This window comes from Ambystoma mexicanum, chromosome 3p (assembly GCF_040938575.1).
Source record: "Ambystoma mexicanum isolate Mex_15411 chromosome 3p, UKY_AmexF1_1, whole genome shotgun sequence".
In the NCBI taxonomy this organism is placed as follows: Eukaryota; Metazoa; Chordata; class Amphibia; order Caudata; family Ambystomatidae; genus Ambystoma; species Ambystoma mexicanum.
The window spans coordinates 904,632,151-904,660,008 of NC_090925.1; the positions used below are offsets into that span (position 1 = coordinate 904,632,151).

The window sequence follows — 27,858 nt, forward strand, 5'->3', positions numbered from 1 at the left end:
GCCCTTCCTGTATTGGTAAATTAAAACCCAGAGAAAATGTAGATAATGAGAATGTACCACTACCGTTGGCTCATTCTACCTGAGCATTGTCAACTGCGCTTGGCTTTTCTCCATATAAATCTGACAAAAATGTTATTGATCATTGGGAATCGAGACTATCCAATTCCCCCGAACTCTTTCCCGCAGACTGCCCCAATGACATAATTTCCTCTCCGGAGTCTGAAGTCTCTGCTGCATCCTCGTTTGCTAAGCCTATGCCATGTCCATCCTTTGACTTTCCCTCGAATTCTAACCAAGCTCTAGACTCTGCGCTTAGGGCCATCAATACAACAAACTTTACATTAACTAAACTCTTTGAGATACTAGATTCCAGAGCATCTACCCATGAAGTGTTGCTGTTAACACACACTAAAAAGCTTGATTGGCTAGTTTCGAATCTACCCTCTATACTAAAAACAGGTCTGGAGCTTGCATCCAACGGTATTTCCCCTTTGATGACTGTGATGCCTACACCTATGAGAACTCACCAGGTGGGACAGATGATCATCCTGAGGACTCAGATCCAAACATAAATGCTGATGCGTGCTTAAACCTCCTCTGAGATTAGCATGGAAACGTTAGCGCCTGGCCCTGATGGCGATGAGCAACCGAAGGTCGATGGTCGGCTGTATGAAATTTTTTACCGCCCTTCACAGAATAAGAGAAGGAAACGTAAGAGAAATAGATAAAGAACATCCGAATTTAAAAAAAACAAAATCCAAAACTAAAAAATGTGTAGCCAACATCTCCATTTCAGAACCGCAATCTGCTCCTATTCATCTGGATGATAAAGTCCTGAAGTCCTCAGTGCTGATCCTTGCCCTCCCACAGTAGGTGTGGCGTCACATAAAGGTAAGGCACCCAATATTATTGCACCTGTTCTTAATTGTAATGAGCTGCAAAAAGATTCTGAAATTGTGAACTAGCCTACTACTATAGAAGACATTATGAATTTATCGGTATATTCGAATAACAATATATCGGTCTTAGAAACTATTCATCAAAGTCTCCTTCAAGACAGGTTACACCCTGTTATGCGAAGCCCAACCTTCTGTGTGAACTTAGATCATGACACCAAGTCATTCATGACTCTGAGCAAAATCGTAAAAAACGTGAGAAGGGCACCATTTCCCAAAAGCTCGCCGCCCAAATATGAACTACCGGTGCCAGAAAATGGGGCTAATCTTCCAAGCTTAGAAAAAGTAACTTTCAGTAATGATCCTGTGGGTCTTCCTGCTAATACTGGAACAGGAATACCAAACCCACAAGAATTAATGATGAAAATAAATGGACTCCGGGAAATTTGAAGGATGAAACTCAGACTCACAATGATAGAGTCTACTCGGAACGTCTTGAGGTGCTTCCGGAACCGGAGATGGTTCTCCTCAAGTTTTAGAGTGGCAGGGAGGCTGTTCCAGAGCTAGGCCCCAGCCGAAGACAGATCTGTCATGATGCCTACCTCTAAGGAGCCAGGTCCGACCCAGCAACCCCAGAGGCAGGCATCATTCCCCCCAGGGAAGTGCCAGCGGGCCCAAGCTGGGGCCCTTTGGACCCAGTCCTGGCGCCTTAGGCGCCAGGCTCATAAAGCTAGACAAGTGTTCAAGTGTTTTAATGAGCACTTACCTGATGCAGACCATGCTGCTACATCCAGGCCCTCTTGAGGCCTGAATGGAACTACTTTATCTGTGGGACTACTTTCCCCTGGGTGTGGTCGGGGAAGGATACATACCTGGAACTTCTTCCAAAGCTATTCAAACCACGCCCGATCAGCAACTCACGCTTCGCGTTGTTCTGCTCCTCGCAGCTGGGCGCTCACCGTGTCAGCTCCTGCATCTGGACTTCAGCCACGCCTGTCAGCATCCTGGGTCACCTGCTAAGAGAGAATTGGAGAGAAAGAAGACCTTACCTGCTAAAGCTGCATCACGGAGACATCACTCCGACAATCCTGAAAGGGAAGACATCATTTTAAAAGCATTTCGCTTCGATCGCTGCAGCGCTGCATTTCACTCACCTTTCCTGGGCACCTCCATCTTCAGCAGCGATCATCGGGATCCGCAGCCACTTCCCAGAGCCTAGAGAGAAAAAGACAAAGACATTGAATGAGCGAATGCAAAGACATTACCCGAACGCTCATCCAGAACTTACCTGTCATTTACTGGAACTGCATGTTTCACTTCGGGTCGGCGCCATATCTCTGGCATTCCGAACCCAGGCCCCTAAAGGGAAAAAGACATAAGCGTTAGCGCTTGCTGCAATAAGACAATGAACATTATTATTAAGCTTGAACTTTTGAACTTGCTACAGAACTCTTACAGCACCTTACCTGAATAGTCAAGCTTATTTGAACTCCCATCAAACCTCAATCCAGTGAAGTAACTGGGTTTCAACGCGCCCCTGCATCAGAAGCAGGATGGAGAACTCATCCTTCCAGACCCTAAGGTGAGACTTCACGGGGAATCGAGAAAGGGTATCGTGGAGGGTTGGAAGGGATTGGGAGGCTTGAGCATTATTCCGTCAGTGGGTAATACTCCCTTTTCACGCACAGGGGAATATTCCTGCGAGCCAGAGAGTCCATCTTCAGAGCCCTGCGCTTCACCATAGAAGAAGCATCAGCACTCGAAGCCAGACCTGCGCCTCCGTGGGAATCAGGTGAGCGTGACAAGATCTACCCCCAGCTCGTTTCTTTGAAAAACGACTGACCCTGGGGGAGTTAGAGGAGCGAAGAGCTCGAGAGGGGAGGGAATTGCGGAGGGATAGCTGAAGGTATTTTTTACCCAGGCCGCAGAAAGCCTTGTGGACAATGCAGAGGGTTTTGAATTTAATCCTTGCATCCACTGGGAGCCAATGGAGAGCTTTCAGAGCTGGAGAGATACGATCCCAGGGCTTGAGGCCAAGGACAAGTCTTGCAGTCCTGTTCTGGATTAGTTGCAGAGGGCGGAGAGTAGAGGCATGTAGATTTGGAAAGAGGCTGTTACAATAGTCCAACCTAGAGAGATCCAGAGCTTGGGAGACCATGAGCTTCTGGGGGAAGGAGAGGAAAGGCAGAGTACCTCTGAAGAGGTGCAGTAGGAAGTTTGACTTTTTAGAGACATCAGAGATGTGGGCGGAGAAGGAAAGTGTGGAGTCAAAGAGGACCCGAGGTTCTTAGCCTCGCAGGTGTGGGTAGGAGGAGGGCCAAGGGAGGCCGGCCAGAGAGTGAGGGGAAAGGATGGTGAAGGTGTGCAGATGAGGATGATCTCCGTCTTGCTAGCATTCAGACAAAGATCACTAGCGGCACACCAATCTTGAATGGCAGTTAGGCAATCAGAGATGGGAGAGGAGGTGGCCGAGGGCAGCCTGAAAATGAGTGGAGTGTCACCAGCGTAGCACTGGAAATTTGAGCAGAAAGTGGCAATGCAGTGGGCGAGAGTTGCCAGGTATTGGTTGAAAAGCCAGGGCGTGAGGTTAGACCCCTGTGGAACACCACAGGTAGAGAGGAAGATGGACCCAAGTTGGACCTGGGAGGGTCGATCAGAGATGAAAGAGGTCAGCCAGGCCAGAGCCTGATCAGTGATGCCCAGGTTATCACTGAGATGGTTGAGCAGGATGGTATGGTTGACCGTGTCGAAGGCAGAAGAGAAATCAAGGAGGATGAGAACACAGGGAATGTTAGAGTCAAGGTTGGGGAGCAGATCTTCACGGATGTTCAGGAGACCAGTTCCCGTGCTTCTGGCAGCTCTGAAGCCAGACTGGTGGACATAGAGACAGCCAACAGAATTGGAATGAAGGTTAAGCTGAGAGATGGTCAACTTTTCCAGGAGTTTGCCCAGAACAGGAGTAATGGAAATTGGGCGATAGTTAGCTGGACAAGAAGGATCAGCTGTGGGTTTCTTGAGAAGAGGATGCACAAGGGCGTGCTTCAGAGGGGAGGGGAAGGATCCTGAGGCAAAGGAGTATTTGCAAAAATCCGCAAGGGCCGGAGCAAGGGTGTCAATGTGGTCCTTGATGGTTTTAGAGGAACAGGGATGAACCTGTTTTGACAAGGCTTGCATAGATTGGACTTGTCTAGCGACCTCGTCAGGGGAGAAAAGAGGAATGGACGAGAAGGATGGTGGGGGGGTGGCTAAAGGAGGGTCAGCAAGCACAAATGGAGAGGCGAGAGGAGGGGTGCGGGTGGAGAGACTGGACAGGATGTCCTGGGTTTTATAGATAAAGTGAGAGGCAAGGGCATTGCAAAGAGCCTGGAGGCAACAGGAGGAGTAGAGACTGCAGCAGGGTTGGCCAACTCCTTGCAGATTTTAAAGAGTTCGGCCGAGTTGTTAGATGCTGCAGAGACACAAGCTTGAATGTGGACTCTCTTCTTGAAGAGGACAGAGAGTCGGTATTGCCTTTGTAACAGGCGACAGGCCAGTTTGTGAGAGGATGAACAAGAAGCCCTCCATTCCCTCTCAGCCGGCTGTTAAGATGGATTTCTGAACTCTGTCCTGGAGGGGGCAGAGGTTCAGAAGGCCAGCCTAGTTTCTTGGAACAGGGTAACCTCTGGACAAGCCAGACCAATCAAGGTAGCGATCGCGGCGGTCAAGACTAGTTCTCAAGAGGGGAGAGGGTGATTGAAAGCCTGCAATGAGCACACAAAGCAAGGACACTTACAAATTACTCCAAGCAGGTGTTATAATAAAAATAGACACATTTATTACAAGGCCTTTGTAACATTGACCGTAGCGAGAAATCACAATAAAACTCAAGTAAACCAACACATCACAATCAAATACAATATATATACAATTACCAACGAGTCTAACGAGTTAGACACACAAAATGTGCAGACCACCTAGATGGGGAGGAAAACAGGCAGTGCGAATAATAGTTAGACCCAGTCCGCCTTCAGAGGCACCTAACTAGAAGGAAGTCCGAGCCCTACGACGAGTGGAGCCTTGTGCTCAAAAGTACCTGCACACGCGGGTGCCAACGGGCAAAGGGGAGTCTCCTCAAGGGAATCAGGCAGTTCAGTTTGGTGAACAAATGAAGATGGCCAGAGCTCCGCGACTCAAGCACAGCCTCCACTGTGGGCAGAAGCAGAGCGCGAGTACGCAAAGGCGTGCTGTTTGACACCGTGGGGAAAAGCTATGGACTACTGCAGGAGGGCGACCAGTTCCTAGCGATGCTACTCAATGGCCTCCAATGCAGGCAGACCCAGGCTTCTCCGCGTCAGTTTCAGTGCTGGCAGGTTCAGATACGAGCAGGGGACGTCTCAGCGGCATGTAGATTCCGCGGCAGCAGAAGTTAGAGTTGAGGATGTTCCAAACGCAGTGACCCCGCACAGTTTGTTACCACAGCAGGGCAACGAGCAGCTGTGTGTATTTCAGCCCAATGTACACTTTTCACTTCAGACCTGGGAACGCCAAGTGTACGAATCGTGTGAGAGTGGCAAGGACTCGTAATACAGCAGCAACCTGACGGCAGTTACAGAGCAAGACTCCTGGTTAGGCTGGTCAGTCCACTGGATGGCCCAGAGACACTTCCGAAGGCTTACGTGCAGGAGATGGTGAAGATGCCGAGAATAGTTGTTCCCACTATTCCAAAGGGTCGAAGTACCAGTACAGAGGTTCGATCAGAGGTAGAAAGGGTTTCACAAAGCGACAGCGGTGCAGAGGAGCAGTCCTTCAGCGGGTCACCAGCGATTCCTCGGTTCAGCCTCATAGTTGCAGGATACTTGTCTCCAGTATTCCTTCGTTCGTGAGAACTCAGGAGATCGACATGGTAGTGGTGTTTCCAGCCTCCTCTTATCCATGGTTCCCTTCACGCCAAAATGGAGAGGACCCAATGGGAGATCTGCTCACAAAACACTCACACCATACGTGGACCTATCACGGACCACGGTGGTCCCAGTCATTCACGACACACTAGACTCTCTGGCACCCAGGATGTGTATTGGGACCAGGCATCCCAGCCCACATCCGGGAGGCACACACAAGGCCTGTAGAAGCCCGCAAAAGCATCTGTGTTTCGCGGGAAAGTACATGCCCAAATAAGGAAGGCCCCAGGTCGGCTCGACCTGGGGAAGGTGAAGGGGGCAAGACGGTCAGCGGACAGGAAAAACAGCCTCGTGGTCTGGCCATATTGGAAGCCACGGCACCATTTTGGGCTAAGCGCGAGAAACATGCTTAAACAGCCAAAAGGAGCTCAAAACACAAAGAAACGATTGCTGCCACCAGTCCCGTCCGTGATTCACTTGCACCGTTCGTTAACAATCCAAAGAGGGCCTGTAGAAGACTAGAGACCCAAGAGAGCAGTAACTTAGCTTACAGTGCCCTCTTGTGCCACGATGCGCGAAAGCTGCAACATGATAAAAGAACTACGGAAAACAACGTTTCCCGGTACTGACTGTTTTAAGGGCATGTCAGTTTCCACGTAAGAATGGAGCGAAAGCCCAGAGGAGTGCGGCAGAAGGCTACACTTCTCTGGCAAAGTCTAGATCATGGTGAAAACAACAGCAAAAAGTTTAGGGGTTGCCACATGGAAGGAAAATTACCCACAATTAAGAAATCTTTCCTAGCACCGGCCTACACTTATGTTTAAGTGTAGCTAGGTCGGAGTCATACCAGGAATTGCACTTGGCTTTGGTATGAGGAGTGAGTGAGTGTTTGTTCCCTGTCCTTGGGTGTTAAACCATGTAGATTAACCTGTCCCCGTAGAGTAGGTTGTTTGTGCTGGTGATTGCGAGTATTGCTGGCTGTGAACTATTTTCCCAAACAAGATATAATTTTCTATAGGTATATTTAAAAAAGTTGCCCGTGTCACCACCCTAAGAACAGATTATCAAAGCCATGCATGCCTCTTGATTAGGGGTCCTTCGACAATCGTTCTATCCAGAGTAACTGCAGTTTCCATTGTGTTTTTGAGGACTGCATTAGCAGTTTGCTTGCCTTGTGCGAGTGTCTTAAGCATTTCTAATTTAAGAGGCTCTAGAGTGTTATTAACCAGCTCGTCCACGTTGACCTATTTGACTCTATTATAACTATCCATAAGTGCTGTATTGTTAGCAATGCACATTTGATAGGCTGCCGAGGGAGCAACTTTTTTGCATAAAGCATATATTTGTTTGCCTACCTTGTCCATTGCTAAAGGTGTTCCTGTCCTTGTTGTAACTAGGGAATCCGGCTTTATATACCCCTGATGAATAGGTAGGGGGGGAGGGGGGTCTGTAGCGGCTGGTTTACATTTATTTTCAATATGTGGATTAACAGGCTTTGCTTACTCTGGTTTATCTAGAGAAAAGTCTAAATATCTCTTGACGGACTTTTAACCTGCTTCTTTTCGTTAAGGATATCATCGGCAAAATGTGTCCTTCCGATTCTTGGGTCTCCATTTTAAAATAATGTGTGGCTCTTTTGAGCAGATTATATAACATATTGTCGTCCATAGCCGATGACGAAACTGGGGCCATCATCTATATATGGCGACGGTAGAGGGCAGTCTCCTTAATCAGTACCTGTATTGCCCTCAGCAAAATCATCTTCATCCACATCACTATAAATTTCAATTTCCACTGGTTCTTCATATGGAGCAACTTGGGCTCTGTCCTGGTGCTCTCTAAAGGAGTCTTCTCCTCTAAAATTGATTCTGTGGCTTAAAGGGGTATTTTTCCAAAATAATCCATGAAGGAGGCGACCCTATCGATAGTGACCTCAAACCTTCCTTTGGTCCACCCCCCTAACTCACTTATGGGTGAGTGTAGTGCTGGGAAAGTCCCCTCTTCTCCTTAGAAGTGTATCACTAATAGTGGATGAAACTCTGTGTGTGTGAATTTTGTTTTTTCTACATGCATTAAAACTGATGATTCCGGTGCCTGCGATTTTGTTTTATGTACCTCTTTAACATCTTTACTTGCGTATACAGTCGGCATAGAGATAGTGTTTGGCGCAACCGTCAAGACTGTTAAACTCGAAGATGGCTTTTGCGATGCCGACCCGCTGGGCACTGAGGAACTCTTATTTTCTGAGGATTTTGACATTTTTGACAAATGTGTCAAAACTTTCAGAGGCAAAGTGTGTTTATCCCGAGAGACCACCTTTCCACAGAAACTTCTTGTAACATGTGGGACCGAATTTGAATGGTGCATTTTCCTTGATGGAGGCTCGGGGACAGCGAGATAGCAACTATTAAGGAAGAAATGTGTGGAGACTTTCTCCTAAACTATGGACGAGTGTCTTCCCCCACTCTCCTTATTGTGAAGGCTGAACCCTGTAGCTGTAGGCCGTTGGGCGCTGATGTCTGCAGCTGATGTGCACTAATCGAGGACAGCGAAAAGGGTTATACAAGTGATGATTAAGTAACACTCGAAAGTCGAGCACATGCAATAATACAAAGAACTTTGTGACGTGCGACCAACCCGATGGCGGCAAAAAAAAAGATAGGAGATCCTCATCGCACGAGGAATCATAGGTACATCATTCATACGAAATGGTAGGAATAGTATTATAGACACGTACCGCCATCCTTTTTCGAAACCGAAAACTATTCCTGTAATACTCTGCACCAACCATTAAATGTCTGCCTATGCAAAGCATGGGATTCTAAGGAGATCCACAAGCCTCAGAAATAGATGTATCCACTAGTGCTAATATTGCTTCAGGTAATGGTACTGGAACTCAACTCTTTCCTGAGTGTTTGCTGACAGTTGGCATTACGGACAGGTCTGGACCATATACTGATACAGTATGAGTTTTCCCCTAATGCTTCGTCAGGTAATGGTGCTACAATTCTTTCTTGAGCATTTGATGACAGCTGCTGTTGAAGGACTGGGCCCTATACTGATTGGATAAGATTCCCTGATCTTAAGACATGACGTAATAACTTGGACTGTCACCTTAGATACCTTGTCATGTCAGGATGCCTGTACTCGCCATTAGCAATGGCAATTGATAATCACTCTGGCATGGGGAGAGTTGCATGAAACTCTCATTTTGATTACAGGATTCTTCCCGGATTGCTACGATAGGATAGCCTTGATGCTCCAAGGTACCATGGTGCTTAAATCTTGAATGCCAATTATGAAATAAACTCTTGACCTGATGGGCAGATTTTATGCTTTTCTTTTCTCCCCCACACCCATCCAAGAAATAAAAAGGTGAAAAGATGTACCTTCTTCAGGGCGAGATAATGAACATTCCATGATATGCCTAAATAATTAAATGTGGCAGGACACAGATTGTTTATTTGGTTTTGAAAACTCTCCCATTCCACCTTGTTACAAGCAACATCCCTAGGCACATTTTTATTTAAGATCGCAGTGGTATTTCATTTGGTTCATCGAAAGCCCTCGCAGGACAAGGTCACAGGACAAGGCAGTGGAGTTGTGCGACAAAGGCGCTGTCCCTTTGTACGTAATACGTTGTACCTATGTGCACGCATCCAAACCTTCAAGAACCGAGGATTGGACCCTCTGCAGCAAAACCCTCACAGGACAAGGCTGCGGTGTTGTGTGATGCAGTTGTTTGGCGAAGGACTAATGGCCCACAGTGCAAGTATGTGGTGCAGCCGTCGACCATCAGCGACCGAAAGGTTCAGTAAGTGGGACCAGCCATGACTGCGCTCTATTAAACTTCCCGACCTTTCCATGTACTTCCACTGAACCATCTTGGTCCCCTTTCCATTGTGACTACTGTTGTGTTGTACTGTGAACTGTGTCCCATTAGGCTCTCTCCCACTCTCTAGGTCCCCACCCACTTGGGATACCGTTGTACTGTTGCTGTCACTTGTCTGCTCCTCCTGTGTACTCCCTACTGTGTGACCAATGCCCCCCGCCACCGACACCGGGGCATCGTGCATTGTGCTGCGCCGGGCTGTGCATCTCTCCTTTTTTCGCTCCCTCCTCCTATTTTCCTCTGCGCACCCCCTATGGTGCTCTCGGTTTCTCCCATCTTCTCTAACTGCTACTCCATCTCCAATCCTTTCCCCCTCACTAAGTCTGGGAGGAAGTAGTTAAAGAGGGACATTGTGGTCTCCAACCCAGGCCTCCCCATTGCTATTACCTACATCAGTGCTTCCTGCAGACAGACTCTCACCGACATCCTCTTTGTTGTTCCCTCACCAGACCTCTGGACCCCTTGTATAGTCTCGGCTCCCTCTCCCTCTCCCCCTCCTCCTATCCAATTAATGGTGGCACTAGGTGGGAGGCCCTCTTGGCCTCCTTCCACTCCTCCAAGACCATCATTAATGGTTATCTGAATGGCACCTTCTTGGTCCAGGACCCTCAGCCTACTATTCCGAGACGAGCAGAGGTGATTGACTCTGCACTGTGATACCGTGGGAATGTTTTGAAAGCACCAGGTGCCACCAGCATTTGGAAATAGGAGGACACATTGGCCGCCTTCACCAGATGTTGCAACACTACAAGTAAGTGCTGCTTTTGCATCTACCCTGATAGTTCATGTATGGGTCTGCATTGGACATTGTGGCGATACACCACATAATGGGGGAGGGAGGAGCGGCCCATTGCTCTCATCTTTCATTCATATTTTCATTTGCAGTGCAATACAGTTGACTCTAATACACACACCGTATGCATGGGTGTGATACCAAAGAAGGGCCACCACGAAAGGTTGACACCAAGATACGCCGGTAGCCTAGACTGCATGAACGGAAGTGTTATGTGGTCAGACACCTGCATAGGGTCTACTACTCTCAAGTCTGATGTTTTTGATTGACTTTACATCACATAGGGAAGGGAGTGCTTTATTTACCCTGAACCTCTGCCATTCCTAGGCTCCTCTACATTTGGACTTTATCATTGGAGCACCGAGGATCTATTCCACAGTTCACTTTACCTCCACAAATACAGACTGGAGGCGAGTGCGAACTTATATAATGACGCAAGATTTATATGCACAATTTAAAGGTGCCACAGATATAATGTGAAGAGGTTGGTTGGTAATTAGATTGTATGGTTTGTTTTATTAGGATTTCAGTTTTGAAGACATCTTCCATCTGATTATGTTATAAGGGCGAGGCGACCTCCACGCTACTCCCATGTCCGGAAGAAGGTCAGAGTAATCGCAAGGATAATTTGAAAAGCCCTCCATAATGACCGAAACTAAACATATGTAGACTTTGTTAATAAGCTCTTTGTTGCTATTTAACAGATATAAATACTGTTAGTCTATTCGGGTGTGAAGAATTGTAATACCTGTTGAGTTTATAAGAGGGTTTAATGTAGGTGATCACCCAGTTTAGTGTTAAATTGACATTGGATGCATGTATGGTGTAATGAACTTGACGATGTCAAATGTGTGGTTCTTATAGCAAACAGTATATTTTTTGTATTTTCTAATGAATTCATTTTGTGTATGAAAAGTGTGCGATAGTATCATCCTTCCAACCTCACTACCAAGGTCCGTTTTTTGTTTATCACTCGCTCTCACCAAGACATAGTTTACACTCCGCTCAGTCACTAGTTTTGACACTCTCCTCCCTAATGTCTACAAGATCCTCTCCGAACCCAGAACCAACCGACCCGAAGGTGGAGTAGCTCCGATTGTTCCGAAGTGGGTCCCTGCTTCTGTCATTCCTACGCAGGTCTATTCCTCCTTTGAATGCCTGGTCTGCAGGCTCTTGATCTCTCCTGTCCTCTCTCCGATTGTGGCCACCATCTACAGGCCACCTGGCCAGGTCGCTGTCTTCCTCTCAAGTTGGGCTGACCTCTACTCTTTTACCTCTTAGCTTCTCATTGGAGACCTCAACATCCACCTGAATGCTTGTAATCCCTCCTCTAGGCTTTTCTGCAACCTCTGCGACATGCCCTCTTTCCATTCTACCCTCTGGTCTGATGGACTATCGGTCGATCTTCATCGCTCCTTTCCTGGGCAAACCCCTGGAAAAGCTGCCCATCTCCCAGCTTACTCTACACAATGAATCTGTTGGTTGTCTCAATGACCATAAGACTACTTCCTCCCTCCCCCCCCTTACTATAAACAGCCCACCAGATGGGGTACCAGGAGTGGGTCACCAAGCGAAGGAACGGTGGGGAAGCAGGGCTCACAGCAAAGTGAGCATAGGGTAACTCCAGTGTCATGTGGCTGTAACTCCAGTGTCATGTGGGTGTCAATCAGCTTCATCTCGCACTGGTTTGCTGATCTGTGTATGTGCAAGGTGCTTTTGGTTGACACAAGGGTATAGGGACCCTTGACGGGCATGTCTCCAGCAGGGATGGGATGTTAGTAGGTGGGGCATCCTACTGCTATTGTGATGGCTATGGGTGCATAGTGGGTGGACTTACATTACAAAGGTAAGCATCTGCCCTACTTGCAACAGCTGCTCCTCTTAAGACCATCTCAGACTTTCTCTGAAATCCATACCTATACATATGCTTCATTAGGCACTAAAACCAAAAAAAGCAAAGTCACATTAAAGATTAAAAAAAAGGCCCATTTGGTCGAGTTTGTTAGATTGTCCATCTTTAGCTGAATGCAGCAGCTCGCTCTCCCTCACGCCAGGGCCTGGATTTCGAAGGACCCCGTCAGCAGCTCTAGGCAATGGATGTGAAGGGAGAGCTCAAATTCACCTCCTGTCGAAACAGCTTTGCATCAGGCTCTCCAGCTGGATCTGCTTGCATCCGACTATTACTATATCCGGGAGGCTACATAGATTGCCCTGCCATTCCAGGCCTCCAGTGTTCCAGCCACCAATTTTGTTCCACGCTAGCTTTGTCCGACAGGGGAACTAACTGGTTGTAGGAGAGCCTTTGGCGCAGACATGCAATCTTCAAACGCAAAGGGCCAGGAAGGAGCCTGTATAGAGGCCACCAATAGCCTTAATAAGCAGGCCAGCTCCTGGAGAGAGATCCTGTCCTTGCTTAGCAAGCTCCTCACCCTCTTCTTGATGTTTCAGGATCTTCTCCGTCAGGAGTTGCAGGGTTTCTTTGCACCTGTCTATAGAGAAATCCAAAACGACCATCTCCATGGTGGGATTCAGGTCAGACTTTTCCCAGTTTATTAGGAACCGGAGGTCCTGTAACAACTTTATTTCTGTCTCTTCTTGCCTCTGCAGGATGTCTGCGTCTAGCTATATAATCATCCTGATCCGTTTCTCTCTGAGGAAGGTGAATACAGGCTTCATCAGGTTGGTGAAAGCCCACAGTGAGGAGGACAGCCCGAACAGCAAGCTCACAAACTGCCAACATCGGCCCTACCACAAGAATTGCAGGAAGCGTTGGTGAGGCTCTAAGATCGGGATTGCTAGATAGGAGCCTTTCTAATCCACTCACCCAACCCACCAGACCTGTCAGAAGAGCATACATCCACAGGCTGATCCCACCCAAATACAAAAGGGTAAAGAGTGGGGGCGCTACTGGACCTTCAGAAAGGCACTGAAAACCTGGCATTTTCACTAAACATCCAGACTTTATCTTGTCTAACTCATTCTGGCCATCTGCACCTGACTTTTGACCATATTGGAGTGTAACTGGTTGTAACAGCGCGTGACGCCTTAGGTTTTGTGTAATTGGTAAATTGAAAGCGCCTGAGCCCTGAAATTCAAGTATTACGTGTACAAAATCCCCACAAATGTGTGTTAAAGTTGCACCTTTGATGCCATCCGATCGCTGGGATGCCATCAAAGGTGCGACTTTAACACACATTTGTGGGTATTTCGTACCAGTAATACTTCTTGAATATCAGGGCTCGGAAGCTTTCAATTTACCAAAGTGATATGACTTGGCAATGACCGGATGACATACCAACCAATAGATTTCAACTGCAGCATCCCTTTTGCATTTACTATTGACGGTACCTCAGTCATTTTCGGCATCATACTCAAGTCACAGGATTATAGGCCTTGAGAACGACCTGAAGGGTTGAAACACCTGTCGGCTGTTCAACAACCTGATTAAATATCTGTTGAAAATCAACTTTAGTGCATTTGTGACTATAACATTAGTTTTGTAGTAGTGTTATCTCCCTCTGGGCGTGCGCGAGTTACCTTACTTCCAAACCAATAGAACCAGTATTACCAGACTTGATCCTTGTTTAGGGGGGCTTTATGGAAGTCTAAACACAGCAGGCCAATCCTTAGTAACTATTTAAGGTGGAGACCATAGCGCACCAGTGAATTTGTCGAACCCTTTACCCTAAATCATCCATGTTCAATTGTACTTCACTACCTATAACTGCTTTGTCCCATATTGTTGTGCACATGTCCTAACCAAATGTGATCCAGGTAAGTTGCGAGAAGCCACCTGCTTCATGGACTGTACGCATATTATGCGTTTCCATTTTGGCTCTAGAAAGCATGCTTTAGTGTTCTGCCTTGCCCTCGCTTTGTTCGGTAAGATGGCTTCAGCAGGTAGAATTACCAACATTAGTTATACTAGGCACTGCCTGGGTCCTGTCGGAACAGTAGTAATAATAGAATCTACTGAATTATTAGAAATGATATCTACCCATGTCTGCTCCATGTTGCAAAGTGCCTGCCTGTGTGCCGTATTATGAGAATCTTTTGGAACAGGCTGCCGCTACCTTGATACACTGCACTGTATACTGTGGTCATCGAAAGTTGCAAGACCCCAAATCTTTGCCTAGGACACAAGTGTTAGCTGAAGGCATAAAAACTATGCAAGTCCAGGGATAGGGGGGTTGCTGCGCAGTATGCAGTTCGTATGTTGGGTTCTTGTCCTGTTCTGAGGATTGCTTGCATGCCGCTTTGCTCACTGCTATTAAAGATGCTTTCCAACTTACCAAGAGAAGTGAAGTCAGCATAGCCTGGCTCACCTCACACACCTACTTACTCACGCTTCAAAGCACCTGCTGTTTCCTCCCTACCAAACTGAACAAAACAGAAAGAATAACTGTGGCGGTTGGTCATGAAACCATGACTGCAGGCGAATAAAAGTCCTTCCCCATATAAGAGAATGAGCACATTACTAACAAGGACTTTATGCTTTTTTAGGACAGTGGTAGCTTTAGATTTTCTGTAAACCCTGATTAGGCTACATTGGTTTTATTGCTTTGTAAAATATATACAATACAAATAAATACCAGAGTGCAGGTAAATAGTTGTAACTTTTATAATTAAATTCTCATTAGATGGTCAGGTTGTGTAGTATAGGTATTGGTAACACTGTTCTACTCAATTTAGTGCCATTCCATGTATTCAACAAATAAAGATAATTGTCGATCAAAGCTACCCCAAGAGACACAAGAAAACCATGGCTAAACTCTGAAAACAGAATACACAGCCAGCGGACCAAGGAAAGGTTTAGCAGTGCTAACTCAATGTTTACTACTCTATAAAGGTAAAGGGAGCTTAAGAAAAGCATGATCTGTGTGCTTTTGGTCCCTTCATGTATGCAAGATCTAAACAGTCAGTCAAGAGTACATGGAAGATTATTTCTTGAGAGTGAAAGATCTTTTGAGAGTTTCTGTTAACATTAGACATGCATTTCTTTTCAAGCTTTCTTGGTCAAAAATAGGTCTAAAGATAATTTCTCTGAACTGAAATAACATGGCAGACCATTCTTGCGAGCTGGTGGGTTTGAGCAGCATTACCTACCTCCTCATATTTACTCCAACAGCCATGAGAACTAAGAGGTCATTTTTCCCAAAAATGTTGCTTGCCCAAATGTCATGGGTGAACGGTCCCCTTTACTTCAAGCCTTGCAAAGAATCATACTGCACTGAGGGTACACATTGCAGTACTGTGACCTTGAGATAGGAGGAAAGGGTACTTGCTTGCACAGGGTGGGTGGAGAGCCTAGGCAGACAGCAATATGGTAGAGCTATTTGAGTTAATCTGACAGCTGTAAATGAAGCTGAGAGAGTTACTTTACCTGACTATTGATGTGATTGTTCTCCCCAAACACTAACCAACCGCCGATGCAAGCTGCCAGGAAGGAATGGATCTGCAGCCTCTCCCCCTGTAGATACGTCTGCAGTGCAAGGAGCCCCTTGTAGGTGAAGACAAAACAGGCCAGGTTTCTGGAATGTGTGTAAGTGGCCTGAGCAATGGCTTTCAGTTTTTCTTGTAAGCTAGAGAAGAAAAAAAAACAGATGGCAGAATAGGTATTTACCATTTGCTTTCAAAACACAACTTTATATAGCAAAACCCAACACTTGCAGTACTCGACAACAGATCAGTGAAGGTTTAAGTCTAAAACACCACTATGTCGTTAGTCAGCGAAACCATAGTCTCAGTTTGACATGAGCCGAATGATGGTCTGAGGTGATCTATAGCTTGAGTGCTCGATGCACTGATCGTAGTAGTCGTGCGACACTGAAGGAACCTCAATTTCAACGAGGTCTACAAACACATTTGGGAGCTATTTGCTTGCTTATATGGAGAGATCGGAGACAGTGTACAGATTGTAGTTTTTATTGCCAATACCTCCTGGATCTTTTCTAGGGGTGTGGCAGAGAAGAAGGGGCTTCTACCATCGGGGACCCTTTGGTTTCATGAAGAGTAGTTTTTGGCGGCAAGCATAGTTCCTTTATTGCACTGGTACATCCTTAGGTATAGTATTAAATAAAATCTTGGGGAGAGGAAGAGCGAGAGAGAAAGAAAGAGAAAAAGAGAACCAAACAATTCTTTTAGAGCCTCAGAATTCGCTCAGCCTTATTTGCCTGGGGCCAGAACACATTGATTCAAATGTGTTGGATGTCTGGTCTTTTAAGGGATTAATGGAATGCATGACTCAAGAAAGTCAGTCCATTGCCATTCTTCAAGGCTTTCAGAATGCCATGATTTGCGGTTATTTTTCCTGCTTGCTGATAACTTGCTGGATGCTTGGGATCTAGTTCCACTTCTGGGTACATTGAGTGTCATCGACTAGTACAAGAAGATCTGGTCCACCTAGACGTTAGAAGAAATTGTGCTTATTTTGTTGCAAGACCCTTGTCCCGTTCTCACATGAAGATTAGCGCCATCTGTTCTGCAAGGTTGGAGGCTTGACATAGGAGGCATGTCTTCACTACTACTTCAGCCAATTGACCAATTCCTGGAAACCACACCAGGAGAGCCACCCATTTCATTATAGTAACTAGACTCATGATTTAGGTACCGCTCGGAAGAAGAATTTGTTCGGAGCTGAACAGCTCATCACAGACGGCTCCTATACCAGTCATTGTGGCATTCATTTCAGAGATGCAGTGTTGATTGATGTTCAAAAATGTTTTCCAATGGCCTGTTGCAATGCTGCCACGAGCTTCTTGAAACAGTCACCGCTGTATCATTACAATGCTTTGAGAATGGTATCCCATATGGCCACATAGAATATGCCAACTCCAAAGTACAGTTGAAGGGTTTTTATTAATATGTCTTGCAGAGACTATAAGAGACATCCCCTCGCTCTCGTCTAGAAAGCACCAGACCTTCCCTAATCCAGGTTCCCCTAATCCCCAGGTTAGTATATACTCATTGTTTTATCCCTACTATCTAATCTCTAGCTGGCTGATGTTGCGAGCATACATGGGACTGCCTTATCTATGTGAGCTCTTTCCAGGACTTTCTAGCCTGGCCCTACACTATCATTGAGGCCAGTGTCAAAAGGGGCAGTAGGGTTTGCCTGTCAGACAATGAAGCCCCATGCGGTCTCCTTTCTGACAAGCCCCGATGTTCTACCCCCTTTCTCTTAATGTTATTTTACCTCTCACTTCTCTTCTCCTTCCACCTTCACACACCTTCTCTCTGCCTACTACTTCCTCATCTGTCCTGCCGATGTCTCGGTCTACCACCACCCTGTGATTGAACTACACTTTCTCTTGATTCTCCCTTCGCCACATCACTACCTGTCTCTCTCTCTTCACAATTCTACATTCCCCATCCACACTACCACCCCACCTTCTACTCAGTCAACCTTCTTTCACACTCACAAGTGCTTTCTATTCACTCTCTAAACGTCCTCTGCTACTCTCACTCACCTTAACGTGCATGCACACTCGCCACACATTGCCATTTGCTCTCACCAACCAATACCTCCCCTTTTGTACAAAACGCCTCTACACTCTAGTCTACAATCCTTCTTTCTGCTTGTCTCTTGGTCTGCCACCTCCTCCTCCTCCACTGACCTCATCCGAACAACCCAAAACTTCCTGTTGTCTTTATCCCATTGGACTTATGGCCCTGACCATTTGCATCCTACCTTCCCCACATGGGAGGTGTTACAATAGTTGGCATTCACAAATATAATGCTAAGCACCACCCCTTTCTTCCACGTAGGATCACCACGCTACAATGGCAGCTTGCTTTGGTAAGTGTCCCAGTTCCTGTTAGGGGTCCAAGTTGAAGTAAATTCCCGGGTACATTATGAGGGCTTGTGGGGTTTTGCAAAGGGCCACTCAGTGGCACTGTTGTACAAGTCTCATATGCGGCTCCATGTTGGCGAATGCAGTGCAGCATGTGCTGTTCAAATTTGGCAGTCGCAGCTGTGCCAATCTTCTGGTTTTCTGCTTGGCGGCTCTCTTTTTGATAATCGCAGAACTATGCTAACTGGAATGATCGGTCTGGAGGTTCCAATAGGTGATGCTCCTTGGGGGAGATCTGCTCAGGCTTCTGATCTCTGCAGTTGCCTGGAATGAGAAGGAATGGCAAGCAGTTGTTTGCAGAAGTACGGGGTGTTGCAATATTGTACCATTCAGACAAACAGGCACTTTGGCAATTGGCAGGTCTCCAATTCCTGTCCTCTCCCTATGTCCCCCTCTGTCTTAGGACTGGCTGTGGATTCCACCTCAGACACCTCTGGACCTGCGGTGGGAGCCCATCTGAGACGAATTGAGGAAATACGTCTCTTCTCCCCAGGGGGTATCACCTCCCTGTGGGGCTAGGGAGGTTGCACCCTCCCTATGGGTCGAGGCAAGTGGGACCTCACTGGGACAGACTCCCCCCTTGGGGACAAGGACAACTTTCCAGTGAGTAACTCCCTGATGCCCTCAAAGTGATGGCCTACATGGATTTGTCTGACATAACATTACATTATTAATTCCATGAAGGTGAAGTGAACCTATGCGATCCACAAGAAATGAAGACTATCCCTTTAAATCAGTACCTCCAATGGACTGTGCTGAGGATGCAGAAAAGGGACGATACGATAAGATGGAGGGAGAGACGGCAAGAGAGGTCAAGAAGCCGAAAGAAGCCGGAAAGCAGAGAGAACCAGGGGAAGCCCCATGTGCATAGCAGAGCAAAAGGCGGTAGAGCACTCACAGAACGCAGAGCCTGCGTAAGACAATCGAGCTCCGACACAGAGCTAAAGATGCTGGGAGTCGGTGTACGAGAACAGAAGAAAAAAACATGATTGAAGCGAGAGTTTGGTGGTGTAGCCACACAGCAATGTTGGTGGGCAGTCCACCCGCAGAACAACGCCGATACCACCGACGAGAGAAAACCACTCCCGACCCAAGATAAAGGCAAGTTCAATTTGATAGACTAGAATGAAACGCACATGGACCAGACAGTGCGACAAGGGAGCGGCAGAGCCAAGAAGAAGCAGGAAAAGAGTACTAGACCGTACCGGTACCAGTGGCGTTACCCATCCGAACAGAAGGTAATATGGGGAACGGAATTACCGGACAGTTAAGTGGGACGCATAACTAACAAAACTCATCCCTGTGGCAAAAGTATGGGAAATAAACGAAGAAATGATAACCATGTTCATGAAAGGCAGATACTTGCGCCTTGTTCTGCTCGTGGGTTCTCTGTATTGGCAGCACTTGCTGACATGCGCAGTCAGTTTTTTACTTTGCCTTTAAAAAGGGTTTTGTGTACTATTGGCTGTAGCCAGCCACTTCATGTAGGTCCCTACACGCATGCGCAGCGTTTCGAATTTACAATTCGTTTGAAACGAAGAGATTAACATCTGTTCTCCATCTTTGCTGGTCAATTTCATTATACGGCAACCGTTCTGCAGGTAAGTGTGTGGCCAGCCTTCACTTAATGTTAATAGCTTTTAAGCTACAGTTCTCTGCACAATTAACTTTGCAGCGCCGCCTTTTAGACTGCTGCTAGTTACCTTTGAGCTCACTTTCACATTTCAAGTGTGCGAGCCGCTCCAATTGATTTATTTGGCATTTCATGCATTTACATTTAAACATAGCACCGTTTATTTTAGACTGCTGCCATTTGCCTCGGAGCTTACTTTCACATTTTGTGTGTGTTCGCAGCTCCATTTGATTTATTGGGCTTTTCGTGTATTTACATTTAAACACCTCTTGGCTCCCCCAGAGTGGCGTGATTGTTTGCAGGCTTCCTCCCATTTTATTTGAGGTCTTTAGATGCATTTTATGCAGTGCCTTTGTATTCTGGTAAGCGTTGGGACACCGCTTGCCATTTAACATTGTAATGGAGTTCTTTTGCCACTTTTTCAGTGATCCGCAGACGGCGTTGAATGCTCAGGCCAAGTTGTGCTGCCTCTTCACTTTTTAAATACATGCAGCTCTGGATCTCCTTAAATTGCATGGGGCGCCCTCCAGGTGAATTATTATTTTTGCCTTAGTTATAGGCACTCCACTTTGAACCCAGGTTATTTACTTACCTGATCTAGTGCATTCTGGTCTTGTTTCAGGTCATGTTTTAGTCCCGAATTGTCTGCCGTGATTGGCCACACTACACTGCATACGTTGTTGCAGCAGCTAGGTTTTCATCAGGTTAGTTCACTACAAGTCCTTTTTAGACACAGACCTTGCCATTGGTCAGGCTATTCCGATATTAAGATATATATATATATATATATATATATATATATATAGATATTCTTGTTGCTGATTCACCATGGTCCTGAAGGTTCTTTTTCATGATGCAAGGTTCTCTTTTGGGAGTCACTTACCCTCTTGTTCCGGTATACACAGCTGTTGTAGCGGGGGCCGTATATGCTTATTTTCACTATGGTATACACGGTCCTGAATTGTTTTTAATAACTCAGGCTGCTAGCAGCAGTCCTTTTTCTCTTTTTCAATTGTATGTTGCAGGCAGTCGGCAAAGACTTTTCATGTAGTAGTTTATAGTCGCTTTTGTGTACTTGTTTTACAGAATGGTAACACCCACCTCCTGAGGAAGACGTTCAGTTAACCACCACTACACGTCGAAACCGGTCGAGAGATAAATTCTACAGGGATGTGATCTTTGTATCTGTTCTTCCTATCCACCCTGACAATGGATTGTCTGAATTATTTATGTAGTTTGTAAATATCGCAACAGTGTGTATCATTATGGGGACTAGTTATGAATTCCATTTCCCCATTGGTTCTTAGCATGTTTTTTGTGTCTTTTAGTACTTTGGATGTATGCCACGGTATGATGAGTTGTGTGTGAATGAATGCACCATGTATGATGAGTATGAGTGATGATGTTTTAGCCGATTTTCAGCATATTGTTGCTGCTGTTTTGCTATGCTAAAATGATCAGTGTATAATAATTTTCTGTGATTTATTCACTAGTCCTCAATTTTTGTATCACTTTAAATAAATTTTGATACATTTTTTCTAAATATACTTTTCTCTGGACATATCTTTTCTGTTTTTTGATGCTATTAGAATAATCTGGTCCAGAGGCTAGAGTTACCCTGCTCTTTTCAGTGTTTACATGAAAGGCAGAGCTACATGAAATACTCAAAGGGGGAGAAGAGCAAAGTTGAAAACTCGTTGCCTTGGGAGAAGGGAAAAGTCAACCTAGGTCCCAAAGATGATAAAGAGAATATAATAAAGACAGTTGGGAAAAATACACCAAGGAGAAGAGGAAGTCGAAACTCATACATGAAAGAGCACTATGGGAAGAGGCTAGAATATGGCAATAAAGAGAAGGAACTTATACAAAATTAAGATTAGTGACCTAAAGGGAGAGTGGAAAACTGTCAGTCCCCTACAAGAGTTACAGAATGTAATCCAGAAGACAACAAGACACTACTTGCGTATGCTCTATTAAGTGGAACGAAAGAACATAGAAAATCCATGTCACAGCAACCAGGAGAAGAGAGTCATTCTCCTGTCCATAGTTATATCATTAGTAGGGCCAGGCAGGTTAGATGTGGACAGTGGACAGACTTGTTTTTAGATATTCACCCTGAAGGACAAGCACCTTAGTTAGTAAAATAGGAAACACCCCATAGATATAGGGAGAGTTGGGCTTTAACTTCAGAATAAAAATAATCCTTAAAATGTCTTCACAGCCTCCTTGTCCTTCTTCCGATTCTCCACAGGTCCCTATCCTCTTGTGACAAGGTCAGAATGCTGACCGTGGAACAAAGAGATAGAGTAAATCTGCTCTATCAAGAACTGGTGCTCGCAGTTGGCCCTAAAGAGGGCTGAACATTCGGAAGATAATATATCAAATAGTTTATCCACAACCTTTATAGTAAATTATCGCCATCAAAAGTTATGATTTATAGAAATGTTTATACACATCCCTTTTTCGTAGCTCTTTTTGAATATTATTCTGTCATATTCAATGAGGCTGCACCAAATCAGGATAGGATTATATGTACAGATGCCAATGCATTTCGGTTACAAAAAACCTTCATCAGGGCGGTACATTGATTCAGTGATCTATCTGCATTAACCAAAATTTCAACAATTGTCACCCATTGCGAAACAACACTGTTTCAGATGAACACATTTAAACACATACCAAATCCAAGTGTTGCACAACGGGGAGAACATGAAAAGAAAAAAGAAAAAAAGCTCTATGTCAATAACTCAGTATCTGTTTATACCGCAAATTAACAAAACCTTGTTTATAAAAAATTTCCCATACCTTCAGTTTCAAATAATTCTCAAATGTTTATCCATAAGTGTGAGAAGCAACGGGTTGAAGTGTGGGATCCTGGAAAAACCCACCGGGAAACTAATCAATAACATGAAACGTTAATTGAAGCCATAAGAGTGGGGAAAATGGAGTCAACCTTACCTGTCAGCAACACTGTGTCAGTGACAACTGCATTTGCATGAGTGCGCGCGCGTATGCCTATTTCGGTATTTAAATGTTTCCATGGTGACCCAACGGCGTCGTGTAAGTGCACGCACGCCTTGGGTCCCACCTTCGTGTCGTCACAGAAGACGGGACAATCACCATGGGAGCAGGGAAGCTTTGTAATCTAAGTACATAGAAAATACGTGTGCTTTCTCAAAAGAGAAAAAGCAGCTGTAGCGCTGCACAAAATCTTACATATCACGTAGGAAGGCTAAATGGTAATCAGGCAAACAGAACGTTGCACAAAAAAGTAATTTCAAGCAAAAACTCCAAGAACGTCATGAGAACAAAGATGAAAATAGTTACAAGTAAAATTTACATAGATGTGCAGTGGAACACAGGGAATTAACAACAGTTGCAGTTTTTAAGGTATGTGTTTGTTAGCCCAAGAGGGGCATATTCTAGTGTATTTCTATGTCCACAAATAGTGAACTATTCTATATAGAGGTGTCCATCTTAAAAAGCTTAATGATCTAAAACAAGGAGACACACTTATATTACAGGGATATCCCAGAAGGCAAAACAGCAAAGTTCATCCCTAGAAACAGAGGAAAAAAGTAAAAAATTACAGAATTACAAATAGCACATATAGTTTATCTCTTCATTGATGCCCTTCGGCGCCAGAGTGCCCAGTCGATCAATCCAGTATGTTTCTCGTTGGTCAAGTCCCTTTTGCAAGTTTTCATATTTGTTGTATCTTTGTACCACGTCCAGGATCACAAATTTTATCTGTGCCAAACTATGACGATCCTCGCAGCAATGTCTTGCTACTGCTGAGGTAACTGTTCGGTTCCTGATGCATGATCTATGTTCGTTCCAACAAATTTTCGCAGTGCGTTGTGTTTGACCTACATAGAAAAATCCACATGGGCATTTGATCCCATAAATGATGTTTTGGGTGTCACAAGTCGCATAATCTCTTAATTTGATTTTTTCTCCAGAGTGCGGATGATTGATGATTGGTCCTTTTATGATTTAGTTGCAATTACTGCAGTTGAGGCAAGGAAATGTTCCAATGCAGTCTGAGTTTCTTCTTGCGGGGAGGTTTGGTGTTCACTAGTTTGTCTTTAAGGTTTTGACTACGTTGGTATGCAAAAGTAGGAAATTCTTTAAACAGGTGCTCTATTCTTTGATCACACGTTATTGTGTTCCAGTTCTTTTTAATTATGGTTTTGATCCGTCTGCTTCGTCTGGAAAATGTGGATACAAAACCAAAGGAGGTGTGGGTTTCTTCTTTACTTGAGGTTTCAACATCTCTTTTCTGTCTTGTGTAGCTATGCGAATGGTGGCTGCTTCTATTGCAGCCGTAGAGTAGCCTCTCTCCAATAACTTGTCTCCCATGTCTTTCACTGCTTTTTCATAATCAGAAGGGTCACTGACTATTCTTTTTACCCTTAGCATCTGACTATAGGGGAGATTTTTGATTAGGCTCGGTTGGTGGAAACTGAGTCTTTGCAAAAGGTTATTGCGATCAGTACTCTTTCTGAAAATAGTTGTTTGGTACTCACGGTCTGTTATCCTTATTTCCACATCCAAAAAATGTATCTTTTCTCTAGAGTATTCATGTGTGAATTGTATTCTGGGATCGATACTGTTTAAGTAATCAAAGAATTCTAGCAATTCTGTTTCAGCGCTTGTCCAGATACCAAAAATATTGTGAATGTATCGGATCCACAACCCTAGCTTGTTATTCCAATTGATGTTTTTAAGTACATATTCGGTTTCAAATTTATGCATAAATGCATTGGCATAGGAGGGTGCCATGGTGGCCCCCATAGCTGTGCCAACTACTTGAAGGAAAAACAATTTTTTGTATTGGAAATAGGAGTCGTTACCAATAAATTCAAGAAGTACCATTATAAACTCTTTCTGTGCTGGAATGTCTTCTTGCAAAAGTAACCATTCTACTGCTTCTTGACCTTGATCATGCGGAATAGATGTGTAGAGACTTTTGACGTCTATGGTAAAGCAAATATGATTAGAGTTGAACGGTATTGATTGAAGTTGCTGTAAAAAATGTGTAGAATCCTTTATATAGGCGTTTGTCTTTTGAATAAGTGGTTGTAAAAAGAAGTCTATATATTTTCCCAGAGGTTCAAGAATGTTGTCCATACCGGCTACAATAGGCCTACCAGGTGGTTTCAGAGGATCTTTGTGAACTTTAGGCAAAATATAGAAATGTGGAATACGTGGATGGGAGTTCGTAAGAAACTTTCTGGTATTATGATTATTCCATTCTAATTCTTTCGCTTTTGTCAGTAGACCCTCCAAATTCTTCTTTATTTCCTCAGTGGAGTCAATGTCTAGTAAAGCATATACGTTGGCATCATTGAGTTGTCTGATACATTCTTGGTCGTAATCATGGCTGTTGAGTAATACTAGACTGCCTCCTTTATCCGCAGACCTAATGGTAATAGATTCGTCTCCATATAAATCCTTGATCAACCGGAGTTCATGTGGTTTCATGTTATGATTTTTGGAATGTCCAAATTTAATTTTTTCAAGGTCTCTGGTAACTTGTTTTTGAAATATATCAACAGAAGATACAGTGATAGGAGGAATGAAGTTGCTTTTACTCTTAAATTCTTTGAAATCTAAGGGGTCATCATCTGTTGGTTGATCCTGCTCTAGTTCACTGAAAAACACTTTGAGCTTCATTTTGCGTATTAGTTTGTAAAGTTCGATCTTTGACTCAAAAAGGGTACTGTCATATGTGGGAACGTAGCTGAGTCCCTTCTGTAAAGTTTGATTCTCTTTAAGTGTTAAGACTCTTGAAGATAAATTAATCACTATGTTTTCTTTTGCTGCAATCTTGTGTTCGGTTTTTCTTTTTGTTTTTCTTTGGCCCCTTCTTGTTCTCTTCGGCCTTTGTCTAAAAAAGGAACTCTGTTTCAATCAGAGTTTTCTGGAGTACCTGATGATCCCGAGGTATTTGGAGTGGGTTCTTCTTCCTGTTGAGTAGTTTCACTTTCGTTATCTGTTCCTGAACTTGATGTTTCACTTGTATGGTTTGCTTTAGGTTTTCTTATCGGGGGTCCATATTTTTCCATCCAAGTATATACCTCATCCTTTAAATAGTCATAAGTGTCCCTTTTAAATTTTCTAATCATCTTGCTTTCCAGCTCTTTAGTGTAGTCTGATAGTTTGGTATTGATGACCTCTAGTATGGTGTCTACTTCTTCTCTGTTAAGGGTTGCAACTAATTCCTTTTCTATTTCTTGTATTTCTTGTCCCAAATCATTGAGATTCTTTGCCAATTCTTGTATCGTTAATAAAATGAGATCTAGAGAGCATTTATTGAGTATAGCTTCCCAACTTTTGACAAACTCTTTATTCTCCTTGCAGAGAGTAGGCCTTAATTGAAGGCGTAGGCCCCTGGGTATACTTTGGTTCTTGTAATATCTGCCAAGTGTTATTGCATGAAGTTTTCGGTTTATTTCCTTGCGAATCAGGTATTCTAACTGTTTGAATTGCCGTGTTGGGTCTCCTGCGTTTGTGTTGGCTGTGTTGAAACCAGTGTCTTTAATTAATCCTAAGATTTTGTCAGCCTCTTCAGCTGTAAAGCATAATGTTTCTGCTTTTTTTGTGGTCAAGCCTTCTATGTCAGCGACTGACATGTTATGGAAGGTAGAAAGAATGTTTCTTTTGTAGAATTCTGTATAGGTGTGCCTCCACCTTAATTTATGCCGAGTCTGAAGTAACAAAAACGAAGTATAATGGCAGTTTCTGTAATTGGGTGCACAGGTTTTCTATTTGTAGCTTGCATTTCTTGAGGCATGGTTGGTCTCTGGTCGAGAAAGCCACTGGGTTGTTTTGGATGTGAAGAATGGCTACCAGTCAGTTGGTCGACACCAAATGGTCGAAATCCAAATGGTCGAATTTCTTTTTTTTGGGGGGGGGGGGGGGGGGGTTCCCCCCAACCCCCCTTTTTATATATTATTTTTTTTTAACCAAACAAAACAAATATATATATATATAAATAAAAAAAATGTCTACCATTTTTTTTTTCGACCATTTGGTTTCGACCACCAAATGGTCATTCAATCTTTTTTTTTCGACCAAATGAGCGGACACCGTGAAGAATCAGTTAAAAGTCATATCCTTATAGTTTACGTTTTTTAAAGCAAATTCCCAGGTGGACGGGAGTACTGAAAAACAGGGACGCGGGGTTAGTTGTTGGCAACTGTCTATTTTGTGGCCATGTGTAAAGAGATGGATGTAGTGTATGACCTACAAAACTGCAACTGGTGGCATGACCAATGGTGTTCATCTTGCCTTTCTGGATAGACTGCGAGCTCCAAGGCCACAGGGTCCAGCATTCGCTAGGATTTCTGCTGTGTTAAGTATGATGTTGCAAGTACTTATTCAATGTATTGAAAGACCATTTGATGTGCATCGGTCCAGTCCCGTGTGCAGGAGCTTTTCGTGTGGTCCCTGAGCGGCTCCTTTTACTGTTGCAGTATGAAACAGGAACATTAATTTACTATGGCTTTAATGCCAGAAACTTTATTTGGCTCCGTCATATGACAACCATGCTGAAAACCTATCTGAAAGATTTCCGTCTTTCCTTAAAGGATTCGCATATCCATGTAGTTTTCAGACTGCAATCTTTCAGCACTCAAACATAGATTGAAGATGACGGATATATTCATCTTTGGCCGAGAAAACACCAGTATTTCAACACTCATGTTTATGAAGCCTTACTGACCAAAATAGGCGTTCCTGATTACGACCGAGGTTGATGCGTGTAAAAAATGCATTATTGCTGTTACGCTCACCTGGTTCCCACGGGGGCGTCGACCGGAACTGGGCCGCTGTTATTTCCACCAGCGTGACGTGTAGCGCCGAGATGACTGACTGGACTGGCCCGCTCAGCCTAGTTTGTCTGGCTCG

The 27,858-nt window shown here is 44.6% G+C and overlaps 1 protein-coding gene across 3 annotated transcripts in view; it reads right to left on the minus strand.

The window, feature by feature from the left end:
• Nucleotides 1-27,858, minus strand: part of PXMP4 (peroxisomal membrane protein 4) — a 150,047-nt gene that overhangs the window by 55,899 nt on the left and 66,290 nt on the right. For all 3 annotated transcript variants that reach the window (XR_011304424.1, XM_069652147.1, XM_069652148.1), the window contains exon 3: nt 15,842-16,040. Coding sequence is in view for 2 of the 3 variants with exons in the window: in XM_069652147.1 (XP_069508248.1) it covers nt 15,842-16,040 (199 nt within the window). In the remaining variant the exon portion in view is untranslated. The remainder of the gene's footprint in view (nt 1-15,841; nt 16,041-27,858) is intronic.